The sequence below is a fragment of the Apaloderma vittatum genome, unplaced genomic scaffold, assembly GCF_000703405.1.
Source record: "Apaloderma vittatum isolate BGI_N311 unplaced genomic scaffold, ASM70340v1 scaffold5389, whole genome shotgun sequence".
In the NCBI taxonomy this organism is placed as follows: domain Eukaryota; kingdom Metazoa; phylum Chordata; class Aves; order Trogoniformes; family Trogonidae; genus Apaloderma; species Apaloderma vittatum.
This window is the reverse complement of record NW_009734595.1, coordinates 49,288-62,461: the sequence shown is the minus strand read 5'-3', so window position 1 is coordinate 62,461 and position 13,174 is coordinate 49,288. Positions and strand designations below refer to the sequence as shown.

Sequence of the window (13,174 nt, the reverse complement as noted above, 5' to 3'; positions counted from 1 at the left end):
TCGGTATGTTTCCAACTTAAATTATTTTAAAATAATTATAGGACGGTAACTCAAACCATTTACACATCTTCATCTTATGAACATCTAATGATATGCTATGTTTGGTGACATAATAAGTGGGTAGTGACCCACACGATCCTTTCGACACAACTTATGGTTTTTACAATTAAAAGATGATACAGAGCAAGCTTGTTATAAAAAAAGGGAAACAAAACAGCACAATTCTTCAGCAAATATGCTTACGGTATCTGAAAAAAAAAGAAATCTATATTTAAAATATCAATTTTTCATACCAATATAAAAGCTCTTGTTCAAATCCTAAACTAAATGATACCAACAATTTTTAGGATTTTCATCAACATGCCCTCATACTTGGCAATTTGTTTATACACAAGTTTCACAAATAGTTTTCTCCTTTTGTGCCTGGCAAGTCAAACATACCAGGTATCTGCAACATTTTTGCTGAAACATAATAAAACTAAACACATAACATGAATATATATATACATACATATACTTCTTTATTTTTCAAGGATAAATCAGGTATACCAAAGCAGGTTTTTTTACAAAGTGCCTTTTTTTGCTAATTCAATAGTTTTGTCACCAAACCATTTACCACAATCATCTGTCATATATACTTTTTAACTTGATAACTTCAGCTCAATTTTGTGTTAAATCCGTGAGAAGTATTTTACTGCCTAATTCCAGTTAACTTGATTGTACCAGGAGACTAATATTTCCTGCAGGTTCCATAAAGAAAAAATTTTCTAGTTGTTGCTGGTTGCTTAAAACAAGCAAAAGTCCCTCTTACTGAATTTTTGTGATCCATCACTACATTTTTAAAGTTATTTTTGTTTTACTGGTGTTTGGGTTTCATATAAATATTCCACATGACTTGGCAGAAATTAAAAAAAAACCCTATACAACTGTAAGTGATTTCATATGCATGTTCAGATCTAAGCATCTAGACCTTAATAATAATAATAATAGATATTCTATAAATATTTTTTAAAATAATATAAATAGTTAGTCAAAAATAATAACACAAGCCAAACCTGTCCTGAGTTAAAATAACTTAAATCCAGCAAAACCTTGTGGATATCGATGACTGATTGCATGGAATAACCCCAGGCTTTGTCTCATGCCTTTTTTCAAGGGATATTTTGTTCTTCAACAGCAGAAGGAGATCGGGAGAACCCCCATCATGTTGTTTTTCAAAGTATAGCTACATAATGCACGGGAGTGGCTAACCAAGGCACTCAGTTCTGCACAGACTGCTACAGGGAAAACACCCGACACAGCCCACAGGTTATTATTACTCTGTTTGCTACCCAGGTTACTTTTAGCATTTGGTTTTTTTCCACTATTCAAATATCTTTCGGTACACAGATTGAAATAGCACAACAACGTAGTCCAACAATAACATTTTCGCCCCAAACAACCACTTTCATAATCATGGAAACTCAAAATTCTCATTACTGAGGACAGTAAATCCTGACAATGAAAAGAAGAAAAACCCCAAACACAAGACTTTTTTGCCTCGTTTGTTCAAGTATCCGATACTTATAAATTAATTATTTTCATAAGTTAAAAGTAAAGCTATGGGGAAAAAATAGTGATTACAAATTACAGTTAGGTTTCAGGTACGGCACTGAGATCTGATACTGTGGTTTACTTCCTTCCCTAACTTTAAGGAATATTCACCGAATAATAAGCAGACAAAAAAAGAGAAAAAAAGAGCAACTTCTAAATATTTGCTGCCATCTAGTGTTCAAGTGAAGTTCTTATGGATTGTCTGAAAATACCTTTTTTAAAACAGTATGAATGACAGATCCTACTAATGCAAACACTTAAGAGTAATTATGAAATAAATTATTTACAAAGTTAGGAGAGGACCTCTGTTAAGACCTATGATATGTAATATTCAAAAAATCAATAAACAGACACAGTGATATTTTATGATAATAAAATAGTTCTAAATTTTCCAAATTTTTCCTCAACCATGTGTTAAGTATTTAGTTAGAAATGGAATAATCAATGAGTAGAAATATTTACTATGTTGACATTGTCTTGTCTGATTGCACTAGGTATCTCAAAATGCTTTTAAAAAAACCCGTTAAAAATAATTGTGTTAACATCGCAAAACAAAAACATAAATACTATACTAATCCAACTCACTGTATCATTTTAAATGAAAAAATCAGCAACATCACAAATTTTTAACTAATTGTTCAATGGCTGATGCTACCATCAGGGTGATGTGCTTAGTAGTCTGTGTTTTCATTAAATAATTTTTTTTACAAATGCTATCCCATAGACTTTATCAAGTTGAAGGGTACTTCAGAGGAGGCGGTTGTGATTTTCAGAAAAGTGTAAAAAGATATAAGTAGCACCATTTTCATGGGTAGTTTTTGAAACACGTTTTTCTAATATTTTTATACATATTACAAAAGGGCATAAAAATATTACTGATAATACATACTGTATGTATTATAAACTGGTTTTTTTTTACATAAGGATAACTGCTACTATAATTGAAAAACTGAGTCAGATTACATGGATAAAAAATTTCTATATATGAATCAAACATTTGTTGTTAAGGTAAGAGAACAAAGAATCTTTCTAACAACCTAATAAGCAATTTTCTGTTTGCTTTGGAAATAAGCGTATTTTGAATTTCCGTTTCAGCATCTGAAGTGATTATGATCTTAGTCCTGGACAGTTTTTGAAATAATTTCTTAATGCTACTAGAATTGTCCCCAGTGGGAGAGAACCACCTCCAGGCACATGTGACTGAAGAACTATTTATAAGTACAACTGAACTCCATTTAACTTGTCTACCACCTGGACACAGCAGAAGAAGGTGAGGGTAGAATGGATGAAGTTGCTGGTCTCATGCAGGTCAGGTCAGATCCCAAGGCCCTGGACACCCAGGGAAACAACTTCAGCTCCCCCAGCCTGCGTTTTGCCCCAAACCCAGATTGGCCGTTCAGTTGCCCAGCTCCTGAGTGATTTTTTTGGAAGAGCTTTGAAGAAACTGTATCTCTGCCGAGAACCACAACAGTTGCCTCCTCTTTCAAACAAAAATAGATTAAGGGGTTTGTCCAACCTAAACGAGTCATCACGTTTTACAGCCCTGGCTTCACAACAAAACCGTAAGTAAATGCAAGGAAAGGCACACCCCCTGGGGAAGGTACACCTACTGCCAAGCACTGCAAATCCTCTCGGTTTCTAGGCTCTCAGGGGAAAGGAGCTGTCCCAGCAACAAGCTGGGGTCCAGCTGTGGATGTCAGGGAGGGCTCCATCAGGTGGAAACAATTAGGGAAGGAATGGTGACCTGCCTTCTATGAGCTATTGATGATAGTTCCCAGATAAGTTAAGGTTTATGGTCTAATTAAACCACATCCCCTGCATCTTATCTTTCTTCCTGTATTTGCAGAAAATAACAGCCGTAGGTATTTTCTGTCTGCCAGCTGGTCAACTGACCAGGACTCGTTCCTCTTGACCGAGCACACTAACCAGCCACTTACTTTTTCTTTTTACATTTCATTATGCCCTGTGGCACAGCTTCAGCAGAAAAGGAAAAGGGCACTTCCATGGCTATCTTGATCCTCGCTGACAATTTACTCTTCTTCTGCACATTTTTAGGTGAGAAAAAAACCCAAAGCAAACCAAAACTCAAACCAAATCTTCAGGAGAGAATTCTTAGTGGACTGAGTTTCTGAAACTCATGTTCAAAGTTGTAATTTTGGTGTCAACAAAGTTGACATTTTGTAGCTTTCCTACGAAAAAGTGCACTGGGACATCAAGGCCAGTGTGCTGTCCTGAGATTAGATAACAGCAAATGCTAAAGGGCAGAAGGTGGTAGTGAGAAGCAAGGACCATAGCAATTTCTCCCAAGTTCTTAAAACTTTAGTTAAAGGTATTTGCCTTTGCATTTGACGTCTTTCAATGGATTTTTATTCAGGTTTAGAACTACTCTACCTTTTAGATACAACTCCCTGCAGCAGAGTTCTATAGACTTACCACCCAACTGGCATACTTTTGCATCTTCTGAAACTGCCACTGACTCATCTCAGACAATAGTCTAAACTCTCTGCAGGGAGCAGAAACATCTTTAACTACATCAGGCTGCCCAGAGGCCATCTAACCTCACCCTGAATGTTTCCAGGGATGGGGGCTTCTACTACCTCTCTGGGCAACCAGTTCTAGCATTTCACCACCCTCATTATAAAAAATTTCTTCCTTATATCCAGTCTGAACATAGCCTCTTTTAGTTTAAAACCATTACCTCCTGCCTTATGGCAACAGGGCCCAACCATTTTCTCGCTCATCAAATAGTCCACCCATCGAATCCGTACGTCTCCAATTTAGAGAAAAGGATGTCGTGGGGGACTGTGGCGAAGTCCTTACAAAATTCCAGATAGATGCTATCCATAGGTCTTCCCTTGGCCACTGATGTTGTCACTCCATCACAGAAGGTCACTAACTTAGTCTGGCAGGATCTGCGTGAAGCCATGCTGGCTGTCTTGAATCACCCCACTGCCCAGATTTTCTCTCCTGCACCCCCTAAACCTAGGTACAAAATTCACATCTCTGGATGCCACTTAGTGACTGTGTGGCTAGGATTACATATTGTACTACTCCAAATATCTGAATCATTGCCTCATTCTTACCACCTACCGATTTCTGCCAAGAGACTTGGTCTCTTCATGTTCTTGTGGAAACATGAAGTCTTGCCATATTTCCAATGGCTGCCTTAATTTTACTAGTTCTTCTTTCAGCTACTGATCTGTTTATAACAAAAAGAAGAATTTAAACAATTCAGCAGTGGCCTTTAATTGGTTTCTCTTTACAGGTATAGCGTAAGCATTTGGGTTCTCTGAATGACTTTTAATAAAAGCAGACTGTATTCCTAAAATACGTCATCTTATTATATACCAGTGAAGATTTCCCAGTGCTTACAAAAAGCTCCATTATGGCAAAGATGAGAGTGGTCATCAGCACACTGTCTAGATTGTTTTAACAAATAAATCAATAAACATATATTTTGTCTCCATATAGTGCTATTTTTATTGCCAAAGGGATAATGCCTATAGAAGATCACCAAAACTGATGTGCTTCCTAAGACTATCTACTGATAAATACGATGGCGTATGTTTTAAAACGTATTTATTTTTTTAGAAAGCTGCAGCCTTAGGTTTATCTCCAGATAAACATAACAATTTCTGAAACATCTGTATACATCTCTCAGGATTCCACTAACTTAGATCAAACCAGCACATATGGAAGTTTAGAGTGACTCAAATTATAAAGAAATAATGAAGTTATTTTCCAAAAATACCTAACACGATAGCTTTGTGTAACTGCTCATAATATTGATTTTCCATAATCTGTCAGGCACTAACTTTTCCTGCATATCAGGACAGAAGGATAAGTAACATCATACATATCAGACGACAAAAAAATATGGTGGTTTCATGCCAATGCTTTTCAGCATTTTCTGTTGCTATTTCTACTAACAACCATTTATCACAGCGATTAACAAAATTCTGACTGCATCTTCAGCTGCTGTAACTGCACTGTAGCCACAGAATCTTTGGTAATTTAAAGCCATGAGTACACTGATCTTCTCAGATAACACGACCACTACATAAAATACTAAAAAAAAAAAAGTTCTGTCTAAACTAGTTTGTCATTTTCTTGCACTTTTTCCCAAACCCCAAATCCTGTGGTAGAAGTGCTGCTCTTAGAAGTAGTTTTTATGATATTCTACATCACATACTTCCTATATAACTTTGATTGGATAAATTTAGACGACTACCTCCTATGAAACAAAATTATTGTTCTACTTTTTTCTTTTTCTTCAATTACAGTATTGTAACAAGGCAGGAGGATTAAGTTCTGAATTTTAAGCCTTCAACGGAACAAAATTGTTTTTTTCAATGACAACCAGCAATATTTTTCAGATATCTACTTTGATACTCAATTACTGTTAAAAGTCACTAAATTTCTATTGAGATTTCCTCTACTTCTGGGATTTCCTCTACTTCTGGAAAGAATTTCAGTAATGCATACACATTTGAAAAGAAACTACTTTAGGTTTTTTTCTTCCTCTCCATAAAAAGTTTAATAAATGTAAATTCTTTTGTCCCCTCAATTCCCCCCTCCTCCCCAAACCAACCAAAACCGCAAATCTGAAACCTCCATTCCTTTAAGTTTGAATATAACAATCACCTCTGCTTTCTGGCCTCGCAGGGAAATTTGTGCAATTTGGAACTACAGCTCAGATCAGAGGAAAAAACACGCTGCCCACTAAAACCTCTCTCTCTCTGCAGAATATTACACATTGGAAGTGAATACCTCACATCTCATACTTTCTTAACTAAGCATTTTCAGCTAGGAAGTAAGAAATTGGACTGGAACTTCTGGTTCATCAAGTCAAATCTTCTTTTCATAGCATGCAGTCACATCTGCCACACAAATACCATGACTTACTACAAAATCTTCACCATAGAAAAAAGTTAGACTCCACTACTGCTAAAAGACTGTTGCAGATCTTATATATCAGGCAACTTAAGAGCAGCGTGATCAATTCCTATATTGGCATTTGTCAAAATTATCTTTTTTTTTTGTTTTATTCACTTCTAGTTCTGACTAGTTATAGAGAGCTGTTGTACCTCCTTTGAAATTTCCTTTTGCTAAGCTAACCAACAAGATCTTTTAAGGTATGTCAGCAAAGCCTTTTCTGCACAAAAGACAGCTTTTCTGCCAGAGCTCTGTGGAAGGAATAGGTGAGATTCTAGGTGTAATTCAGATGGGCACACCATCACCTGCGCAGACAATCTGGAAAAATACAGACCAAGCCTGAGACAACAGTAGCACACAGACCTGCCATTTGTTTTTCACAATAAGTCCATCACAGAGATCTTCTCTGACCTAGTTCAGAAAAGATGCTTATACTGGGGCATTGGACTAGATGATCTCTCAAGGTCCCATCCAACTCCTAACATTCTGTGATTCCTCTGTCTTTATAATTCTTCACTGATCTGAAGGCCACCTATGAGAGGAGAGGACTAAATTTCTAATGCTAAAATTAAAAGATTAGACAAATAAATCCTTGGCTGTGAAAGGAAGAATATCCAACCCTTTTCTTTCCCTGTCTACATGTTTCTCAAGAAAAAGAACCAAGCTTTTCTATGAAACCTGGCTGGATTCTTCCCTAGTGAAGAATCCAAGAACCAGATCTATCTCTCCTAACTTCCTGGGGTGCTGAACAAATAACTACAGGTAATCCCAAACTTCACAGCGAACTGTAGAATTTCAGTTACTACTGCTAATGTTTAAGCTGTTAATATCCAATTTTAAAGAACTGGGTATCCATCTAGTTCCACTTAGAGAACATTCACAGGTGTCCATCGCCAGGAATATAAAAGTGTCAAAACGAAATGGTTGAAAGCTCTACACCTGCCCACTGTGAGCACACCTTCAATTTATTTTTCTTCTCTTCTTTGTGGTAGAAAGTGGGGTGGGAAAATTGCACATGGCTCTTTTTAATCACATTTGGGGCTCACATCCTGTAGGAGTTCAATTCCTCTCTGCCTTCTTGTACTCAGACCTCTCCAGAGCCTCGAGGTGAAGAGCAGGAGCTGTGAGCACAGACAGGTGTCAATATTTTCATCCCCCTACATTTGTGTGTGGAAATACTTGTAATACAGTTAAACCTCATTCTGCTTTCAATGTGTACTTGGGCAGAGATTTTTCCTGTTAATAGGAATTGAAGAAATAACTTATGAGAGACTCCTTTAAAGAAAAAAATGCAAACAAACAAAATCATAAATGATCAAACTCTGTCACTTGTAAAGAATCAAGGAATCAATCTTAACATTTTAAAAGGTCACTGTATCTACTTCTGCTCCTTTCCAGAATTTCCTTTAAAAATTATTATTTATGATTGAACAATGCAAAGACTTTAAAATGATGAAAAGGTAAAAACCAAATAGAAGTATGTAAGAATTAAACAGAGAAAACAGAATATGCAAATTAAGAAATCAAGACTATTCCCAATACATCAAATAAACTTCACATCTTTCAAAGAGATAAGTAGTTTTAAGATGCCACTGGATATTTCAGTTTAGCTGAAGTTTACTTTTATCAAACAAATGTCCAGTGGCTTTGAAAGAAGAGTCTTCTTCAGTTAAGCATGTTACAGTTACTGAGGTTTCATTGTAAAAAGTGTGCATGTGTGAATATGCATATTTTGAACGGGGTTTTACAATAGATAGCTGTTGAATTGTTGTATTTTAATATGACAGTGGTCAGCAGTTTCAATGCAGCCGCAGCATTTTCAAAGAAAATGCACTTCAAGACTTAAACTGAAGCAAATGGAGAACTTACTATTTATAACAAACCAGTTCTGATTACCACTGTAAAAGAGAACAAAGAGTCCAAGTCATGTACATTATTCTTCCTATACTGCAGTTATTCATGTGAAGTAAGTTTCTTTATATACAGACAGACATGCTGTAATTTTCTTTGTGGAATTTAAATTATGTGTTTCTGCTGTTCTAACTTAATGGTATTTTGACCATTTGTACTACTTCTTATGCCTACTACCTTTTGTAAAAGGCCCCGAATGTCTTCATGTGTAACAGTTCACTCCTCTTAAACATACACACCCACAGACTACCAGTAATAATAAAATTTCCATTTTAGATATTTTGAGTGTAACAATATTGCATTTCTGTTTCAAATAATATTAAACCTTGACAGTTTTCGGGTTTCTCTAAACAAAACAAAGGTTACCTCCGCATTTAAGTTGTCTGCAAGGCTTTCAAGAAACTGGCTTTCAATTGGATTCTGCTGAGTCAGAAGAGTCAGGTAATGACTGAGTTTATCATGAGTTGTAATAATGATGCCTTCTCCGAATTTGTCAAACTGAGGCCGTCCAGCTCGACCAAATATCTGCATAACATCTAAAATTCCAAGGTCAACAAAGGAGCCTCTTTTTGCAGCATATATTTGTGTTCCCTGGTTGAGGAAAAGTTAATAAAAATTAACATAAATACACATGGATATAATCCTGATGAGCTGAATACTGAAATTAGGCAAATATAGCATGATTTCAGAAGTGTACTTTAACTAATCCTTTCATAATCTTTGATATATTTAAATCTTTACTATACAAACTAGACTCCCACTGGAGAGAATCAGTTTAATGAGATATAAATAACATTTCAAGTCAATCAGATATTTCCCCTCCAGGCCCCAAACCCACAATAAAGATCTTGCTAGCTATCCTTCTTTACAGATTCTTTTAAGACAGATAACCCATGTGCAGGGTAATGGGAGCTCTTACCTTAATAACAACCGCATGAGCAGGAAGATTGACACCCCAGGCGAGTGTAGCTGTACAAACTAGGACTTTGATATGTCCATTAGAAAACAGGTTCTCAACCAAACTTCTGTCTTGCCGCATTCCTGCATGATGAATACTAAATCCATCTGGAAACAGCTCACGTAACTGCTTATTTCTGGATCTCTGTACCTAGAACCGACAAGCGTAAAAATCAAATTCACTTCTAATTACAGCACATGAAGCACTATATTAAAAAAAAATCACAGGAAAACACCTACCGAATATTATTATGAGTAATATGAAGGTAACAATTTCTATCAATGTCAAACTTTTAACCAACACCAGTACATCATGATGTTCTACAAATTAATTTGACTATGATTTGTTCAAAAAAATACACTTAATTGTCTAAAAGAACACTTTCATAAAACTATAGGTTCTCTTAAATGGAGATTCAAATCTACCAACAGCAATTAAGAACACTGAAGCTGAGAACTCACACACTGCTTTTCCTTAAAAGCAACTCTTTCCAACTCTGCAGGCAGCTAGGACAGGCTTAAAGCAGCAGGCCACATGTTGTGTCTAACATTAAGGACGGTATACCACTCCCCATGACCAGCCATTGCAGCAGCTCGGTACAGCTTGGGTTAATAAATTCATAGTACAGAAAAAATCTGTTCACCTACCCCTCAATTTCAGCTTCCCCATGCGTAGGAGGCTGGGCTCTCTGTCTGCAAAAGCTCAGGTCCTCCAGCCTACAACTGGGTACGACGCCTATAAGCATGTTTCCCTTATTTCTGGGTGCTAGCTTTTTCATGCTTCACCTAAACTGAATATTGACTCAAAGTCAGGAAAAACTAACACGCCTCCCATCCAAACACTAAACTCTGAAACTCCAAATGCTTTGGAGTGTGTCCTCCAGAAGCAACAGGGAAGGAAAAAAAACCCCAACCACATAAAGAGGAAATCCAAGCCACCAGAGTTCATGCCATTTTAGCCCAATGGGAATAGCTGTCTTTTTGTCCAGAAAAAAGCCTTCGGGCCAAAGCTCAAGTATCACAAACAAGTACAGCTCTTCTACTACAATTAAATGATGGTAGTAAAGACACAACAACCCTGTTGTAAAATGGAACACAGGACTTTCAGCCAAGCTTACATGAGCTTAAACCTAAGGTCAGAAAGTGTGCTGTACAGAATCTCTTTACCCTCATCCCTGGCAGCTGGCTTCTCAGATCTTCATGTTTTGATGTCCCTGATGTCCCTGAACCAGATGATCATTAAGGTCCCTTCCAGCCCAAACCATACTGTTTTGCCACAAACACTGCTGGTTTTCCTCCCACCTCTTACGTGTTCCTAACTGCTGCACTCACTGCCTTCTAAAATCGATTGCTGCTGAATATGACACCAGGAGGGTTGTGGTAACGACTCTAATCTTCCCCTAAAACAGATTTCTTTATTATCTTTGTCAGCATAGATTCTCTACTTTTCCAGAGACCACATGAGAGTTAAGTATTTTTTAACTATCACTGTATTTTCAGTCCTGTATATTATTGTGAACTAATTCTAGACAAAATTATTTTTATTTTAAATCCTCACATTTACTAGAACTGAACACACAGCCGCTAAAAGTTGACTTCAGGGATACAGAGTGGGTAAAGTAAAGCAAAGTATGGTTCACAGCGCTGGCATACTGCCAAACATGAACAATAAATCTCTGCAAACACAGAAACAAATAGGGAGATGGGAATGCAATTATAAAGGAGGACATGAAAAGAAAAATATTGTAGGAAAAACATTTCTCAGCTTCACAATTATCCGGCTTCTCAATATCTGATCTTTCCTGCTTTAGCAGTAATTATTTACTATTCATTTAAAGGAAATCACACTCAGCTTTTACCTACACATGAGTTTTTGGCAAATTTAATTAACTGCTGCTGTGTTTAAAAATGAATACACAAGAAAATGAGAAAATGGCAGTGCAGTTCATCAAGGTTATTATTTATGAGCTAGGGAATAGAAACAAATATTTCATATAAGAACATGAATGCACCAAGGTTTGCGTTTATGATTTATCAACAACAAATCTCACAGAAGACAGACATGTGGAAAATTCACTTCAGCAGCAAAGTCGAGAATAATTTTAAGACAGAAATTTGGGTTGGTCTTGATTCTCTTCAGAATATGGTATAAGCATGTAACAACATAATTAGCTTCTGTCTTAAATAAAAAAAAAATCTTTCTATGTCATAAGATGATCATCATAAATTTCACTTTTTTATTAGAGCTTGTTGTATTGGTGTTATGTGACTATTTTCTCGGTATTAAAATAACTACTTTTCAAAAAGCATTAGGACTCAATATCAAAAATTACACTTTAAATACTCTATCTCCAGCTGAAAAAGTCAAATCTTGTTTTTAAATCTCCACAACTAGAAAATACATACCTGTGTTTGTATCTTGATTACATATGCTGTCTAATGTGATTGAAAGACAGGGCAATTTACTAATGGGAAACTAAGAATCATAGAATGGCCTAGGCTGGAAGGGACCTTAGAGATCATCTAGTCCAACCTCCCTGTCATGGGCAGGGACACCTCTCAACTAGATCAGGCTACTCAAGGCTCCACCCAACTTGGCCTTGAACACCCAGCCACAACATCTCTGGGCAATTTATTCCAAAGTCTTGCTGCCCTCGTACTGAAGAACTTCTTCCTAAGAACTAGTCTAAATCTATTCTCCTTCAACTTAAACCCATTTCCCCTTGTCCTGTCAGTGGACACTCTTGCAAAAAGTCCCTCCCCAGTCTTCCTGTAGGTTCCCTTCAGGTTTTGGAAGGCAGCTATTAGGTCCCCCCGAAGTCTTCTCTTTTCCAGACTGAACAATCCCAGCTCCCGCAGCCTGTCCTCGTAGCAGAGGTGCTCCAGCCCCTGGATCATCTTTGTGGCCCTCCTCTGAACACGCTTCAACAGATCCACGTCCCTCTTATGGTGGGGGCACCAAAATTGGATGCAGTATTCAAGGTGGGGTCTCACAAGAGCAAAGGGGGAGAATCACCTCTCTTGATCTGCTGACCACGCTTCTCTTGATACATCCCAGCATGCAGGTGGCCTTCTGGGCTGCATGAGCGCACTGCCAGCTCATGGAGTAAAATTTTCTGCTACATATGGAAGGAAACTCCAGATTTGTTACATAGAATCATAGAACAATTCAGGTTGGAAAAGACCCTTGGGATCATTGAGTCCAACCATTAACCCTACACTACAAGTTCACCCCTAAACCATATCACCCAACACATCTAAGCGACACTTAAACACGTTTTTAGGAACTACAGTTTTAGAAACTACAATTTCACCAATTTAGAAAAAAAGACTTGTGAATATAGGAAAAAAGAGGAGGAAGGGAAAAGTTTAGGACAGAATTTATTTGTAATTCATGTACTTAAAAACTTACGATTAATCGACCATTTAAAAAAAAATAGGTGCACCTAAACATATCCACATAGTTGCCTTTAGAAAAAATACCCATATGCTTCTAAAATCTACCACACATTCCAAAACAACATCTTTGAAATATTTAATATTCACGTTTGGTCTGTTCATTTACTGAACCTATGAAGTACTAGTATTCCACGTTACACAGTAACAATTCTAGAGACACATTAAATATTTTTTCCCAACACAGAAGATTATGAACTTTTTAAAATGAAAAACTCATAGCTCACTTTTGACATAAGAAAAAACAAATGCCAAGCAAATCACATCACTAAGTATCCTGGATGATTCTATTAACTGCACAGAAGTTGAATTGATTTTCTTT

At 36.8% G+C, this 13,174-nt stretch overlaps 1 protein-coding gene across 1 annotated transcript in view; it reads right to left on the bottom strand.

Moving 5' to 3' along the window:
• The window catches only part of ASCC3 (activating signal cointegrator 1 complex subunit 3), a 138,582-nt gene that overhangs the window by 92,473 nt on the left and 32,935 nt on the right, over positions 1-13,174 (bottom strand). Inside the window, exons 3-4 of the mRNA XM_009876339.1 lie at positions 9,359-9,547; positions 8,806-9,030 (exon numbers count right to left, since the gene is read on the bottom strand). Coding sequence (XP_009874641.1) covers positions 8,806-9,030; positions 9,359-9,547 — 414 coding nt within the window. The remainder of the gene's footprint in view (positions 1-8,805; positions 9,031-9,358; positions 9,548-13,174) is intronic.